Source organism: Schistocerca nitens, chromosome 5, assembly GCF_023898315.1.
Source record: "Schistocerca nitens isolate TAMUIC-IGC-003100 chromosome 5, iqSchNite1.1, whole genome shotgun sequence".
Classification (NCBI taxonomy): domain Eukaryota; kingdom Metazoa; phylum Arthropoda; class Insecta; order Orthoptera; family Acrididae; genus Schistocerca; species Schistocerca nitens.
Window position 1 is genome coordinate 205,156,800 of NC_064618.1, and position 18,274 is coordinate 205,175,073.

At 40.1% G+C, this 18,274-nt stretch overlaps 1 protein-coding gene across 1 annotated transcript in view; it reads right to left on the reverse strand.

The window, feature by feature from the left end:
* Window positions 1-4,498: 4,498 nt before the first annotated feature.
* The window catches only part of LOC126260856 (sodium-coupled monocarboxylate transporter 1-like), a 92,468-nt gene continuing 78,692 nt past the window's right edge, over window positions 4,499-18,274 (reverse strand). The window contains exon 12 of the mRNA XM_049958269.1: window positions 4,499-9,431. Within this exon, the coding sequence (XP_049814226.1) occupies window positions 9,161-9,431 (271 nt within the window). The 3' untranslated portion in view covers window positions 4,499-9,160. The remainder of the gene's footprint in view (window positions 9,432-18,274) is intronic.

Here is an 18,274-nt window from a genome sequence, read left to right on the forward strand (position 1 = left end):
ATAACTTGCTAGAAGGCGTGGATGTTATACACAAAGTAAACCGTTTGTTTTTGTGTGTTTCTTCAAAAAAGTCCGAAGTTAATCGAGAACTAAGGATTTTAAAATAAGAATTCTTGGATCCTCCGCCGTTTCCACCGCATTTGATACACTAGGATGTGTCACATTAACGTGTTGTAGAAGGTTTTCTTAAAAGGAGAATTAATCCTCTTGTTACCTTTCCAACATGCGTAAATTTTCCATCAGCATTCCTTACTCCAACTCTCATACTTTCTTTCCAATTCACATCGCTTTCTGGCGTTACCTCCTAGATATTTAAACCATGTTACAGCCGGCCGAAGTGACCGTGCGGTTAAAGGCGCTGCAGTCTCGAACCGCAAGACCGCTACGGTCGCAGGTTCGAATCCTGCCTCGGGCATGGATGTTTGTGATGTCCTTAGGTTAGTTAGGTTTAACTAGTTCTAAGTTCTAGGGGACTAATGACCTCAGCAGTTGAGTCCCATAGTGCTCAGAGCCATTTGAACCATTTTTTTTTTTTGAACCATGTTACAGGTTCCAAACGTGTACCATTAACCTTGTAATCTAATGCTACTGGATTCTCTCCCTTATCTATGGATATCATCTGCCACTTACTGTAATTTCTAGACACCTGCGATTCGGAAGGGATTTTGCATGTCGTAGCGATAATACAACCACGATAAGTTTCTTTAGACAACAGCATCTTGTGCGTAAAGTTGGTTAAGTATAACGAGAACGTGTCGCTCCTATTACGATTACTTGAGACGCTGCCGATATTAATTTACTTTTGGATCAACATTGTTAAGAACTGGACTCAATTATTCAAACATTCTTCAAACCCATCTCATTTCTGCTAATTATTCTACTTGACCGTCTTTTGGTTATGAGTCCACCATATAGTACAACTTCGAGTGCATTTAGAAAATTTAGCTATTTACAAGAAGATGAAAGTCATTGAGATTGCATTGTTTCATGAAACATAACTTGCTTACTTAATGATTCAACCAATATTAGTAGGGGAGATCCTTCTGACTGGGGAGAAATCGCTTTTGGGATCCCAAAAGACTCAATGTAAAGTCCACTATTTTCTTTCATATATGTAAACGACGTTCCGTTTACCATACAACAAGCACAGTTAATTCTTGTTGTGGATGACACTATTGTAAACAAACCAAACAGACACACAGCAACAGAAAAAATTGCAAATAATATTCGTAATAGTGTTATTGAGTACTTTTCTTCGAATGTTGTCACTCTCAATTCCAGAAAGACACAATACACTCATTTCTGCAAGTTTAGGGGTACTACACCAATGAGAACTGCAACTTATTCTCAGATATAACGTTCTTTCACATTGACAGCACTAAGAATGTAATAGCAACATCGAATTTTCTCCTTCACTGGGAAAGAGAACATCTTTCAAAGATCTTTTGGTCTGGTCAGACATTGCTTTACTGGATTTCGAAGCTGTCACAAGGACATTTGGTGCTTCAGAAAGTGATTCTCGAATTCCCGCTCCAAACTCGCCATTAATTCGTCTTAAAACCATAAAAGGGTGGGCAGTCAGTGTGAAAAAACCATTTTGACTATATTACCGGAGGACAAGGAACTTGATCATCATGAGATGCATAAGCCTTCTGATGTTGGAAGAACTTTCAGAATATTTTTAGATCTAGTTATGTTGAATGATTATGATGTCTATCTCCACTTGAGAAACAACATAATCAATATGTAGTCACTAATACCTAATCAATTGTTACCAAAGATTACCCATGTACTGAAATATGCCTGATAAAAATCATGATATTTAGAGGGTTACCAGCGACGATTTTAAATACTGCTGAATTTGTTTTATGTTGTGTTTGTCTGTCGTGTATATTACATTAAAAAATTTCGTTCATTTTACACGCATGTTGTAAGAAAACGTTATATTTGAGCATTTATTAGCAGATTACGATTTCTGTAATGATTTTGTATCGTTACAGTGAGTTACTTATTATTTTCAATTAACAAAGTGAATATACGTGAAACAGTGACATAAAAATCGAAAAACCTTGTCTGTTGCGAAAAGGGACTCGTGTACAAATTTAAGTGTGTATATAGACAGTTCATCCATTCGGGGAATCGAAAATGTCGACCATCCTTGCCTGTTATCGTAACTGATACTGGTAGTACATCGGTCCCAGGGATTCCAAAGTTTCCGGGAGATTTTAGTTTCAGCAATGTAAATGTGATGTAAAGTGATGCAGGAGGTGGGCTACTACTATTATAATAATCACTAGTTCTCCATTCAGACTGACTGGGCCGAAATGGTAAAAGTCGAACATCAGGTAAGGAATGAATTTATTGCTCACATGACGCGTTTAGGAATTTATCCATCTTCAGACATCCAGGATTGATTAGTGTAAATACATACGGTGTTTTAAGTTGTCTGTGAAATAAACACTCGCAGACAGGTCTGCAGTTCAGTTTAGTTGTCCCGACTTTCTATTTGCGCTTGTGTTTGAGTGTAAAAATATTGAATTGTTCCATTAAGTCGGCATACGCTTGTGGGTCGAGACACATGTATACAACAAAGCGCTGCAACAGTAGTTGCCGTAAATCCTACATTGTGTGTTGCAATGAAATGTTATAAAAGTATCAGGAGCATACACTAATTAACCACACTAACGGAAAAACGTTGTTTTCATTATTTTGTGGTGCATGATAGTTCTCATAGTTTTTAAGTCAGTGCAGTGCAGTGAATGCATAATGTCTCATCTCAAGCAACCACCGTTGCTGATTAACAGTTTGATGTAAGCCCATGACTTGATGCAAGAAAATACATTCATATAACCAAATATTATAAAATAATTATATAAATATTTTCAGATATTGCAGTGGCAGCAAACAGCTGTCATCGTCACAAATCTTCAGTGGTTACTTGAGCAATTTGAGTTTCTTTCAAATCTGTTTGTCAAAATCGTAAACAGACCGCATAATTTATATTACTGCCATCAAGCAGTATTAAACTACAATTGATACTATCTTTTTTTCCTTTTTTGCTTCTTATACCGTTTCTAATGTTCTCTCACACATAGGTGCTCGACTTGTCGAACATCGCACTATTTTTCCATTTTGTGTAGATGCACTAACGCCGCAAGTACTTTGTTTTGATGTTGAAGGACAAGATAGTCTTTTGTCTTGCTTTCTGCGGCTATGAATGCGTGTGCTGTTCTTTTGTGTGTGTGTGTGTGTGTGTGTGTGTGTGTGTGTGTAGCGGACATATATATCCTAACCTCTGAGTTCACAAATTATAGCTTTGTTAAGCCTACTCTACTGATGAACTTTTCTGGGTGACCTCGAGTGGGGATGTAGACTGTCTCATGTGATATTGATCCAATGTTGTGTAGGGGAAGTGTTATTCATTTACTACAAATTTTATTCGTTTAACTAACATTTGCTTGCTGATGTTTTTCCGGTCCTTTCTTATGTCTTTCTTTTCTGTGACTGCCTTTTCAGTTTAGAAGTATTCTTGTTATGCTATCAATTGTTTTTTGTTACTGAATCTAACCAGGGTAGTGATTTCCTTGTCGGAGGCTGGCCGGAGTGACCGAGCGGTTCTAGGCGCTGCAGTCTGGAACCGCGTGACCGCTACGGTCGCAGGTTCGAGTCCTGCCTCGGACATGGGTGTGTGTGATGTCCTTAGGTTACTTAGGTTTACGTAGTTCTAAGTTCTAGGGGACTGATGACCACAGCAGTTAAGTCCATACTGCTCAGAGCCATTTGAACCATTTGAACCTTGGAGATGTTCTGCAGATGTTGAATGGCAGGCTCCATACTTCCAACCTCTTTAATTTTCCTATTTTCTGCTGGTCTCCTAAGTATAGAGCATCACAACCTATACATCGAAGTTGGTAAATGTCAATTTTGATATATGTCAGTATCATCTTCCTTCATTAAACCTTCGTGTGTCGAATTGTTAATTTGGAAACTTTACTCCTTGTTTCTCATGCTTTGAAACAAAAATGCAGAAAGTGTATGGTCTAAGTGAAATTTTGATATCAGTTGGAAAAGACACTATAAACCCTATACTACTTCTATACCTGCGACTTAAAAAAAAGGATGCCTAAGACAGTTATTAATGCCTTAACTTTTGTTCTATCACGAACTTTGAGGTAGTGAGCACTAAGATTGATAAACGGCAAAATTGGACACTAGTGTGTCCCGTTACACTTGCGGAATATTTTACCGAAGCTGTCTGACTGTTGCCACAAGCCAACTCTGTTTCTTGGCGTTGTTTCTGTCATCATATTTCAGCTGTTAGTTATGTCTTCTGTTGGTTGTGATTTCTGTGGGATATAAGGTCTTTCTGACATTCAGTTGCTGTTATGTGAATACCTGCATTGCGACAAATTCGTTTGCAACAGAGTATTCAAGGCTCTTGGTTGTGCCATCAAGCGTTGTTTAATAAATTACAGTACCCAAACAAAGCTGACAAAAAATTTATTTCATGCATTTACTGTCAAATATAAAGCAGAACACTGAGAGCGTAACAACGTAGCGTCAAACCTCATTCATATGATTGCCCAATTTTGTGAACAATTTTTGCAATATTTGGTTTATAGTAGGCCTTACGTAAGGAAATCCTCTGTTTCATAAATATGTTTATCATAATCATAAGATTTACTGCAATGATAATTTTTTAGTGATGATATTGTTAAAGAGAGATAGAAATGGGTAAAACAACTGAGTAATTAATGAAAATTTTTTTTTACTGTTTTGCAATTACACTTTCTGCTGTTACGAGCTGCAAAAATACAATAGTTATCCTTCATACAAAATTACATGTGTTCTTTTTAAAAATTGTTGTTCAAAAGTTGAACGGAAAGGATACTGCAGAAGAGCAAGGTAAAAATTCATAGAACACATTTCTTTATGCAATTTCCATTATGATTTTACATTTCACATCAGCACACCCTCTATTAAGCTATGTGGTTTAATGTATACCATGTATCAGATATACTGTTTTTGTCAAATGAGGAGAGCTACATGGAATACATTACCCTTCACTGTTTGCGTCTCATGAAGAAATTCGTATTATGAGCTATCGTTCTTCGATTAAAAGAAAAAAAAGGGCTCTGAAGAGAAAACATGGATTCTTATCGAGGTAACAGTCTTGACACTGAACCGAACAGCAGAGGTCTCAAATCATCGATTTGTGCAGAAATACCGAACACTTGATCATTTCTATATCTGATGTAGCCACATAATATTCGTCGAGCGAATGAAAACAAATACGGTCGTATAATATCAAGAGCAAAGTTTCTTGAAACGAGCTCCTCCATACAACAGAGAGAAGCTTAATATTTCATAAATGGTCCAATATATCGAAATTAGATTCCAAATACAGAACTGCTGGCAAAGAGACGATTACTTTGTTTCACGGCTAATATTCATATCTTTTGTTATCTAGCAACATATCGTAGTGGGCAGTTTAAAAATGCGATTTACTATTTAACGTGAAACATTCTGGCATATGTGCTGGACCGAGACCCGAACTCGGCCCGGCACAGTATTTTGATCTTCCAGGAAGTGTAGCATCAGCGTACACTCCGATGCAGATTGCAAATCTCATTCTGGATACTATTAAACTTGATCCGACAGTTCGCCGAAAGAAAAAAACAGCGATATGGCGTGTGTGTTAGCAGTAAACTATTATTAAATTTGATGTGAAATATGCCAGCTTTGAAAATGAAGTCAGTCATTTCAGCCAAATTTCAGCTCTGTTCGGAAGTATTTGCAAACTAATGTATGTGAAAATGTGCAGTTTCGAAATCTTCAATTTCACATTTACCGCAGTAGACGACTGTTTTTGCAAAATATTTCATTCCAAGTTCTGACAGTCGTTACACCACCTTGTCCCTCATCCCATAAGATATCAGATTAGATTAGAACACATTAGGTATACATCACATTAAGAGAAATTATAGTTGCTTCAACATCTCGACAGATAAATAAGTTTCCAGCCTGAACCATACAAGGTAATAATTAATGTTGGCTTGAAAAATCGTATTATGGTCTTGACCCTCTTATGAAATATTAGGGGTGCCTGAACAGAGTGTGTCTTTTATGTTCAGCCGCTAATAACTTTTTGTTCAAAAAAAATAAATAAATAAAACATGTGTCAAACAAAGGTTATGTACTATTATAAGGACATTAATCAACGTGACTGCCTTTGCTATAAATTTCTTCATTAGCAGGATGTAAACAACGATACATCTTTTCTGAATATTATACTATATGTTCTATTTGAGAATCCACTTCTCCTCTTCAAAATCCGTTTCTAAAACGAGTCACAGTGTACCATTCACGTAAACATGATGTTACTAAAAAAGTAGCACAAAACTGACTTTGACTCTCCTGTACTAAAACACAGTGGTCGTACACGATACTACTTAACGGATCCACTTGTTGAATTTCACTGTATACGGATGGAAACACGAGGAAAAGACAGACTTATCATTCAGTAAGTCCTCTTAGGTTGAAGGCTGGTGGAAGTACAACGTACACCAACAACGTGAACGTACAAGTGTTACACACATATAGAGAACGTAAGTTAACAGAACAGTAACCGCTATGCATGCGACAGCATGCTTACCATTATGTTTCGAAACGCCACTTATTAAAATGGGATATTCTGGTGCTCATTCCTCGGGTTCTGTTGATGATAAAAAGGTAGGGTCAAGTGTTTTGTATAGGCCTTTGGTTAGGGACCGTGTTGTATACCCAACAGAACGATCGTCTTAGTGTCACTATCCTATAGTACAGGGTTAAAGTATGTATGTTATATATTTCCTCCTGGTTAGGGAATCGGAGGAAATCGATTGGATCTTTTTGCATTTGATGTGGTCTACAGTGGGCCTTAGAAAACCCCAAGAGAATGGTTTTTAACCGGATTGGAGCCACAAATTCCAAGACCGATATGCACAGCAAACGGCCCATTTTTTACGGTATATACTCACGTTCTCGATCTCGAACTACCTTGAAACTTTTTCTCATGTGTTAACTCGTTTCGAAGATATAGAAGTTCAAAGTTACGTTAGTTGCACGAGTAATATACGCGCGTGAAATTCATTAAATACATTGATTCATGATTAATGATGATGGCTATATCAGTGTACACGTGATGAATGAATGAACGATGCATTTGCGTAAACTTTGCTAGTACAATTAGTCAAAACTGTATTACCTATAGGCTTAAAAATTACTGAAAACATGTTTTTTTTTGGTACCAAACTCCAGCTGCAGATTCCAAGAAGCTATTCACAGTAAGTATCTGAACTTCTTGCAATACATTCTTAAGATTCCGATATCGAACAACTTTCGAAATTTTCTAGGTATCTTTATCCGTTCCCGAAATACAGAGGTTCAAAGTTATCCTACTTATGTACGTAAAATACGAACGCAAAATCCTGTGTGAGGCGAAAATGTAGTTTATAAAATTGCGTAGCACGGTGAAAATGATATCAAGTGTCTCCGTTATCATCAGAAGGGTTCTGGGAACTCCACGCTATAATACTGAAGCACATGCATAATGTATGTGCACATCTAATCTGGTCTCAGGCGTAAAATGAGTTTTCGTTATTTCAGATTCACTGAAGTAAACTATCAAAATTTTATTGGCCCTTCAAGTTCTTTTCATATGAGTGGTATGTCCTACTGTGGCAGAGAACAGAAAGAAACCAGCGGAAAAACGCATCTGTCTTAGCATGAAAAAGGTGAAGCTCCTCTTTATTAAAAGAATCTGACTGAAAAGTAGTGTACCAGTTGCCGCATTCCACCTTCTCAGCACCTCTAAATTTTTTCGCATAAATATTGGCATGCAAATGTATTCGCACCTTTTTATGCTAAGAGAGAAGGAGACACTGACAGCGGGAAGGAGACGGAGAAGTAATAAATACTTGAACACAGTAGACAATTATTGTGGTACAGAAAAAACGAAGGAGACAAAGGATTATGAGAGAAAGTGAAGAATACAGTGACAATGGCACATGAGGACAGTACTAGGAAAATAGTGAAGGAGACACTGCGATTGGGAGAGGAATAAAGAGAAGGGGAAACTGGACATGGATGAGAGACAGAGGCTGTTACAATGACAAGAAAGAAGAGGGAGATAATGACAGTGACAAGAGAAAGGTGCAATGGGAACGAATGATTGAGATAGTAGGAGTAAGAGAGAGCAAGAGGGAGACAGTAATAGAAGGACAGAACGAGAAGGGCTGTGGCTATGAAGAGTAGGCAGTGACAGTTAGAGAGCCACATGGAGATAATGACATTGAGTTAGGCCATATGAGTGAGTGAGCATCGACAACTAGGAGTGAATGAGAATGAGAAACTTACAGCGATTGACTAGTGGATGTGAGTGAGTTACAGTTAGGACAGCTATCGGGAGTGAGAGGTGAGTTGGATGCTAAAAACAACATGAATATGTTCGCATGCCAATATTTTTGCCAAAATTTTGAAAATGCTGAGGAGGGTGGAATGGCACCTCACTTTTTAGCTGGAGTCTCCTAATAAAAAGGAGCATATTCACCTCTTTTGATCCGATACCAGTATTTTTCCGCTCTTTGTAATAATGTTTGTTCACCGTCAGCTGCAGGAAGTGGACGATTTACGCTACGCTGGGTAGCCGCACTGCGTGATAGTGTATTAGAGGAAAATCTTTAGTAATATCATAGTACACTGTTATATGTTGTTAAACGCGTCTTGAGGAGAGGAAGCGGATTTCCAAATGAAAAGTAGACGTTCCTGTTTAAAAATGAATACTGCCGTTCGTTTCTTCGTAACTAGCACCTTTATAAGAAAGCCAGTCGCCTGGTATCTGAACAATATTTGCTAGGTATATTTTTCTCAGTTTGGTTCTACACAAAATTTTATTTGAGACTGTCTGCATAAAAGGGTCAGCAGTGTGTTCGGTAAGTAGAAACGTCGTAGCTCAATAGATATCTGTTTGGAACACAGAGGAAACTATAATTACTCCTGCGTGTAAGATGCGAACCAGTTACTCAGAGATGTATTAACGACCACATGTCAGGCAAACGGCTGGCAGAGTATCGGAGCCCTCGGCGAGGTTGCCGCCTCCTCGTCGTCGTGTGTTGACACATTAGGCCGCTCCGTGTGTCTCGGGTTGCTGCTTCGCCTGCTGGAGCAGCTCAACTCGGACCGCCGGGTCGGCGTCGACGGCGCAGTTTTTCCGGCGCAGGTGTTTGGGCCGGACCATAGGCGCCAGCAGCGACGGCTCCACGTCCCCTGGTTTGAGGGGACCCGTCAGCCGGCTGACCGCCCAGCCCACCGTCACCATGACGACGGCGCCCACCAGTGTGTAGTACAGATACGACAGCCGGAACAACAGTGGCACCTCGTCCGTCACTGGGCTGCGGACAGCGATAACGACAACTTGACAAACATGTTTTCATGAAATTAAAGTTGATAGTCTGCAAAATCAGCTACAGGACGTCACATTAATAAAGGCCAAACGCCACGGCGGTATCCGCAGTGACGAACAAGGTCATCAACAGAATAAACAAGGGTCAACTACAAGGTCGTCGCCCCACGCAAAAGTACAGTAAAACGATTTACAGTGAGGTGCCAATCAGGAGTGATGAGAACACCACTTACTAATGCTCTGCTGTCGTCTCTGCCCACCAACTGGAGAGACATGATCTGAAGGAGATTTTTAATAAAATTATTTTGGTGCGTGGTTATTAGTTTTTAACAAAGCCTTACAATCAAGACCAATTAGTATTTTAATTAGTTATCATATCGCTGTTAATTTCCAGCAATATTTTCACGAGGTAGAAAGAGAAATGTGGCCGTGATCCCAACAATTCACTGGTATCCCAAGCAAATAGAGACAACCGAAGTTTGTACAACCATGGTTTTGAAATATACCAGCATCGTCCAGGATTGAGTGACGACCCGCTTTGTATTTGTGCAAATGAAGAAGCTGTGAACAATATCTAGAGCGTACAACCCTATTATACGAGGGGAGCAGGTGGCGTTATAGTCCTATCCACGAACGAGGAGGTTCGTTCGCGTTCTACATCTACATCTACATGGATACTCTTCAAATCGCATTTAAGTGCCTGGCAGAGGGTTAATCGAACCACCTTCACAGTCCTTTATTATTCCAATCTCCTATAGCGCGTGGAAAGAATGAACACCTATATCTTTCCGTACGAGCTCCGATTTCCCTTATTTTATCGTGGTGATCGTTCCTCCCTATGTAGGTCTGTCTCAACAAAATATTTTCGCATTCGGAGGAGAAAGTTGGTGATTGGAATTTCGTGAGAAGATTCCGTCGCAACGAAAAACGCCTTTCTCTTAATGATTTCCAGCCCAAATCCTGTATCATTTCTGTGAATCTCTCTCCCATATTTCGTGATAATATAAAACGCGCTGCCTTTCTTTGAACTTTTTCGATTTACTCCGTGAGTCCCACCTGGTAAGGATCCCACACCGCGCAGCAGTATTCTAAAAGAAGACGGACAAGCGTAGCATAGGCAGTCTCTTTAGTAGGTGTGTTACATTTTCTAAGTGTCCTACCAATAAAACGCAGCCTTTGGTTAGTCTTCCCCACAACATTTTCTATGTGTTATTTCCAATTTAAGTTGTTCGTAATTGTAATACTTAGGTATTTAGTTGAATTTACGGCTTTGAGATTAGACTGATTTACCGTGTAACCGAAGTTTCACGAGTTCCTTTTAGCACTCATGTGGATGACCTCACACTTTTCGTTATTTAGGGTCAACTGCCACTTTTGAGACAAGAACGGGGCCTGCGACATCTGAGGTACACGCATACACGTGCTTTGCGCCTGATGAAAGCGTGTATCCCGCAAATCATGCCTCTCGCTTGCTTGTGTAGCATTTGTCGCTCATAGCTGCCATCAGACATGGAATAAACATTCACTACATGACTCGCTACGATCGCGTATAATGGTCGCAATACATACAACATTCAGAGCGGGAGCGCTCACAACACTACTGAACTCTTACTGGCTGTCGGTGAACGCGTGACGTAGGTGCGTACAACAAGCCTAAGCTCGACCGCCATCGTTCGTGACTGCAACTATAGTTTCGCGCTTAATGACGGAATAATTTTGACATTTCATAGTGCATGGATCTGGGATCAAATGTTAGTAGTCGTAAACATCAAATGTTTTGGGCGTCATCAGATTTTTTGTTTGTCTCTTGGTGGGACAGGATGCATTTTCGGTTTTCAAATGGTTCAAATGGCTCAGAGCACTATGGGACTTAACGTCTGGGGTCATCAGTCCCCTAGAACTTAGAACTACTTAAACGTAACTAACCTAAGGACATCACGCACATCCATGCCCGAGGCAGGATTCGAACCTGCGGCCGGCCGCGGTGGCCGTGCGGTTCTAGGCGCTTCAGTCCGGAACTGCGTGACTGCTACGGTCGCAGGTTCCAATCCTGCCTCGTGCATGGATGTGTGTGATGTGCTTAGATTAGTTAGGTTTAAGTAGTTCTAAGTTCTAGAGGACTGATGACCTAAGATCTTAAGTCCCATAGTGCTCACAGCCATTTGAACCATTTTTCGAACCTGCGACCGACGCGGTCGCGCAGTTCCAGATCGGCCATTTTCGGTTTTAGAAGTTGTTTTTCTAAGAGGGATATTGGGGAGGGGGGAAGTGGGGGGCGTGGGGTGAGAGAGAGAGGAAGGAAGGGGTGGGGGGGGGGGGGGGAGGCAGAGCGACAAGTACCCTTCTGTGATCCTCCGTGGGTTAGACCTTCAATCACATAATATTATGATATACAAAAAGGCCACGATTTACACGACAATAAAACAGTCGGATGCTATGGCACGCGAAGAAGTTACTGCATTAGTACTTTATTGGGACCAATAGACATCAGACATTACGAGCTTTGGTTATGCAGTATGCAAGGTTTTAGGAGTGTCAAATAATCAGACACTGTAAAACTTGGAATTCCAACTCATCCTGCATTTCCAAGTTTATAGAGCTCCCTTTGTGTTATTTTCATGATGGCAGGGTTCCCAAGTACGACATTCACTTCTGCAGTAACGTTTGCAGCTGTCGTCCTCTTATTTTTCGTCATAATCCATTCCAATGACCGCCCATCACGATCAGTCAACATATAAACTCGTCCGCGTTGCGACTTAGCAGATGATGTTTTGCCGCTTTATTTGTATGTGGCTTGAATCTTCGATGTGGTGTCTCTTGAAACACGAAACACCTCGACTGCCTTGATTATGCAAGCATTAACAAACGACCACCAACAATCTGCTCACGTTCGAAGTCACTTAGATCCTACATAATGCACTCACAACTACACAGGACGCGTTCTGACCACGACTGACACAATGTATCGAGGACATCGTACAGGTGCCGTTCGTGGTGAAATGCAACAGCACAGCCTACTGGCTTGGCTGGAATATTATGTTAAACCACACATTTTTCGTGGGGTTTCCATATTTTGTCACGCAGCGACAGGGAACTAAGTGTAGTACTCGCTTTGCTATCGTCTCGTTGTCGTAACGCACTGTTTGTTCTTAGACTACACGTGACTTTTCCAATGGGATTCGAGCTATAAAACACGTGACAGAAATAGAACTCCAGCACAAAGTGAGGGCGGCCACACAGCTCTGGATCTCTCACAGCTGCTAGGTCAGGCGGGGCACTCCTTCAGTTCTCACACAGTAGACCCCCGTCCAATGTCTCTGAAGTAATTTCAGCTGCCTCTGTGGCTACACGAGCAGGTTTTCACGCAGCACGCCGTCCGTAACGTGCTCCATCAAAACGTTTCATTGTGGACGTGTTACATAGGCCATACGTACAGTGATTTGCAGATTCAGGAGACGCAAAAACATACGTGTACGTACGATATTACGAAACCAGACTATAAAAACAAGAATACGATGAAGGAGTCGTGAGAAGAAGTTACCATAGCACTTGTTGGGGGAGAGTAGGAGAATACAGAACTGGAAGAATGATGCAAAGTGGATAGGTAAGAGAACAAAAATGTTTAATTTTCTTACTTCGCATATATCTACAAATAATTTAATTCAGGTTAGAACAAGATTTTCTCCTGAAAGTAGTTTTACCAAGACACTGATCAATGTCTAGGATGGAAATAGTCTGTGTGGTGGCCTCTTTGCCAAATGTTCCCCTTCTTTTGTTGCTATTTGACATTGTTAAATGGGGAGACACGTGATCTGTTATGTGAAAATATATGGATTAAAGATCACAGGTCAAGATCTCAAAAATATTGTTTATTGTTTTACTTATGGGACATCTTCAGATCCAAAATAAAGAAAATTACTTACAAGAGGATTTAATAATTAATTTTCCGATAATGATAGAAGCTGAATAAATGAGTTAAAATTTGAGCTACAGTCAGGACTTGAACCTAGGTCTCCTCATTTCTAAACGAATGTGCTAGCCGTTACACCACTTTTTTCGTACCAAGTTGGTTTATTTGTCACCACAGAGTACAATATAATACCACGTATCACAAAACAGACACATAAATTGTATAGTGGCCCAAATATAACTAATTACAGTATTAATATTCATTCATATAATACTCAGTTTCTCTCTATGAATAATCATAATAGTCTCATATCACGGAAGGGCTTCAGGCTTCTCCTAGCGATGACCGTCACCCGGGTGAAGATTCAATGCAGTGAAGGAGAATTTCGCGCGAAGAACAAACGTTAGCTTGTGTAACAGATGTCCTACAGCTCTAAAACTGTTTCCTCCGCGCTGGATACGAACCGGAGACCAATGGATTTCTGCTTACAGAGCATCTATAGTCCACAATCCATCTAAATTCTTCAATTCTTAGTTCGAGTTTTATTTTCTGTTTTCGTTTGTTATTACTTCCAGTCTCACCTGACCAAACTGCGAGGGATGTCATGTCAGTGTTCTGCTGAGGCCTTCACTGGTATCGTAGCGGCCTCGGGGCCCACGAAGTCCCCACCGTACTTCGCCCTCAGCAGCTATACTCTCCTTGTTGCCATCACCTCTACAAGCTCCACAACAATACATTGAGCAGCTACATGTTTCTTACCCTAGTCCCGACTTTTGGAAATGGATGTTTAGCTTATTTCCAAATTTTAGTTTCTGATCTTTTAATGAGAGTGGGCGAAAATACTCTTTTTTCGATATACTCTTCAAACTCCAGTAGGCTCTCATCTCCTTTCTTGTTAATAATGTAACTGACGTAATTCCCTAAAGGTTACATTATGACGTTGTTTTTCATGTAGGGATAAGCTACCTGATCTGGAACCAACAACTCAGAGATTTCTACATATTTACAATCAGTTCGTTTTAGCAAAGCTATTTTTCTTTTCACGTCCTTCCATATATCTACATATCGAACACCTGTAAATCTGTGTGAGAGCGTGTCCACAAGTAGGCATTTTTGACACAGATTTGTGTCGCATAAACCAATAGTATTAAGTCGCTCATTTGTAATTATCACATTATTGATGACTCTGTACCAGGAGTCCTTCACTTCTCTTCACTTGATACAACATTTGTGGCGAGATTTTTCTAGACTGTATTCTAATTCTTATCTGGAAATTTCTGTTCAAATTTGTTCCGTTTCATATTCTGCATTATCAGTTCTACGATCGAACGGTTGTTTGCGTCTGTTTGGTTTCTTCGCTTGATTCTGATATAGCTGAGTTCCATGTCGATTCTCGTACATGTTTTAATTTAGAATTGATCGATGGGACATCTGTCGGCGGATCGGGACGCTTGGGCCCTGTCGCTTTCAGCAGTGCATCAGTGACGGTGTCCAGGTGGTATTCAGTGCACTCTAAATTTCTCTTTAAATACAAAACTGTTGTTTTTTCGTAAACATCTATTAGACCTAGGCCTCCTTCGGCCATCTTTAGTGTTAAAGCACCAGATGCGACGCGGAATAGGTGCCCTTGCCGTATATAACCACATATTTCAGTCATTATCGACTTCGCTATCCCTTTGGAGATTGGCAAACATTGTCCTAAATGAAGCGCTTTTGCCAGAATAGTTATATTAACAACCTTCTCCAAGACGCTCAGGTCTCTGCATCTGTTTTCTCTTGTGGCGGTTATAATAATACGTAATATTGCCTTTAATTTATGGCATTCATTTTAAGAGGGCACTTGTGGAAGACAGTGCCTAGGGACGTGTGTTGCTCCGCGTTTTTTGCCGGGTCTAACATAATCTGTGAAAATCCTCTTAAGTTTAACATGGAACTTTTGGTCTCACTGATCGCCGTAGCACTACAGCTACCTCACCTGCACCGACTACCGTAGTCTAACGCTCTTCCTAACACGAAGTTCAGTTCACATCTTCAGCCCATTTTACAGTCCTTAAATCATCAATACCAACCGAAGCTCTCTGGTATTGGAATAGCACCCCAACTTTGAACGTAATGCGGAAACCCGGCCTGTATTTAATTACGTGAGATCAATTAAATTTCCATTATGACATATACCAATATAATAATTCCATATTGTTCGGTGTTTATCAGCCACCAGGTTTTACATATCTTCATAATATGCTGATCTGAACCGACTCTGCAATTTAGTGAGAGAGTAAGTCATTAGATTATGACCAAGTGGAATATCTGGTAGCTGATAAACACCGAATATAATAAAATAATTATATTGATATGTACGTTACAATGGAAATTTAATTATTAAATGTGTCTTGTTCTTGATCACCTCTTATATGCACTTTACTGTATTTTATATCTGAAATGTCTTGCCAATGTGCTGAAACAGTCATTAATAAAGGTATTTTGCTATGTTGGCCTACGATTTTTAATCCATACATTTTTGCTCTTTCGCCGCCTCTAGTGCCACATGCAGACATATTTATCAACTGAGGGGTCAGAGTGTGCTCAGAGTTGTAACCACCAACAATGCTCACATGATTGTGAACTATACAACATGTTTTAACTATAATCTCAACAAACGCAACACCCACATCCCCTAGCCGGTGCAAAATCCGACATTTGCTTGCAAAATTGCGAAATGCGCATTCAGCAAAATGACTAGCTCTTGTTAATCCACACCAGGTTTTTTACTGAAAATATTTACTGTAGAAGGGAAAATTCCCCGCCAGCATCAAATGCAAATGGAAGACGTATAGCGGTAACACAATTTGGAACAGGTTTCGAGTGCGGCCAATTTAATGATTATAAGTAAACTTCCTTTGAACAAATTTGGATCTTACACATGGCTGTTGCCTCCCATATCAATGAACCTGTAAGTGTAACTGCCATCTGACACAGATGTTCAGCCAATCGAAAATAATTTTTATAGTTGAAAAATTCACTCGCCGATCGGCATGGTTTCGTAAACCTGATGTTTTTTCCCATCAATGACTCCCACACAATAAGGGAAACTGGCATTACTCTCATACTGCTGACTGATTTCCATCCAGTCTTCAGTTGTTAATTATTTCATGAACTCTCTTCTAAGCGAGTAGCGTATAGCCACTCTTATCACAAATAGTGGTTGCAATCAACGCATGACCAAGTGAAGTGAATGGCTTGAGTTCCTGATCCTAGATACATGTTAATTATGTGAAATTTATGTATAGTATTATAATTTATACAAATTTCGTTTTAAGTAAGGAGATTCAGAACGTTGGAAGAGCATAGAGGAAGAGCATAAAGGACAACTATCTGGAAAACTTGAAATTGCAGGATGGCAGATCCGGTTCAAAATGGTTCAAATGGCTCTGAGCACTATGGGACTCAACTGCTGAGGTCATAAGTCCCCTAGAACTTAGAACTACTTAAACCTAACTAACCTAAGGACAACACACACATCCATGCCCGAGGCAGGATTCGAACCTGCGACCGTAGCGGTCGCGCGGTTCCAGACTGTAGCGCCAGAACCGCTCGGCCACCAGCGGCCGGCGGCAGATCCGGAGATAATACAAAATTAAAATTCTTTCTGAATATTTTCAGTTGAGGGAGCGAACAGTTCCGAGTTACTAAAAATTTACAATGAATTATCCGTTAGTTTTAATCACTGCAACACAGGAATAAAAGCAGTAAGTTGTAAGTTCAAATGGTGGACGAAGATGCGCCTTCGCCAAATGCTATCGCTGAACCTTCGGCTGCGCCTGTTTCAAGGGCTCCGAAACAGACAAGCAAAAATAAATTGTTTCCTGACCCATTAGAACAGAAACTTTTCAGAGTAATTAAAAATAATTTTGGACGACCGCACCAGAAAGCATATACGATAAAATGCTTTTACTGTCCCGAATTCTGGTGACAAAAGAAATTCAGTCAATGGGATAAACTTGTTTTTTTTTTTTTTTTTAAATTGGAAATTTTGCAACTGGTGCAGTCTTTTTCAGAAAGATTATCAAATCTGCCAGCACAGTCCAATATTGCTTCAGATGTTGCCACCCCTATTCATCTCCCATCGTGACATAAGGAGACCTTAGCAATTTACGTGGCAGTCCAAAAAGAAAATGCGAGATGACAAAAAAAGGTCAGTAAACTGTTCATTACTTCAGAAACAATCACCGTAACTATTAATATATTTGTCCCACTGTGAGACAAGATGGTCAGTGACTTCATGGAGAAAATGTTTGCAGTTGCCTACGGAACCGTGATTGTCTCCATGCGTGCACCTCTTCGTCTGGAGCAAATCGACGACCATTAGTGTCATTCCTCAGGGCTCCAAAAACAATGAAATCGCATCGGGGGAGATCGGAAGTTCTGAAGCGCACCCGAAACTGGGGCTTTACACGTCTTGGCAAGATTGTTCCGACAACGCTCCAGAAGTTTTCCATGCACCTCAGTATCTGACGGCGTGTCTCGTGTCCTATGGATCGTACAGTGATATATTTTCGTAGATATATTTAGCGACATATGTGGATATTGTCTATGAAAAGTTTTGCGAATAGAATTCGTAGCAGTGAAGTAATAAATTTAAACGTCTTTCACGATGCAGAAATTTTTCATGCATCTCAGTGTTTATGATGTCATGTCTCCTGAACTATGTGTCGGAGAATGGTGTAATGTTGATGGTACATTCAGTGGACTATGCGAATACTGTACACAAAATGTGTCGCGAATACAGGTAGTAGTAAAAATGTAATAAATTAAACCGTCATGCCACATGCGGATATTTTATGCATGAATAGCGGAAATATAGTGAGCGATTAACTTTTTTCGTTTCATAATTTTGTGGGGGTTGCCAACGAGAAGAAGTATTG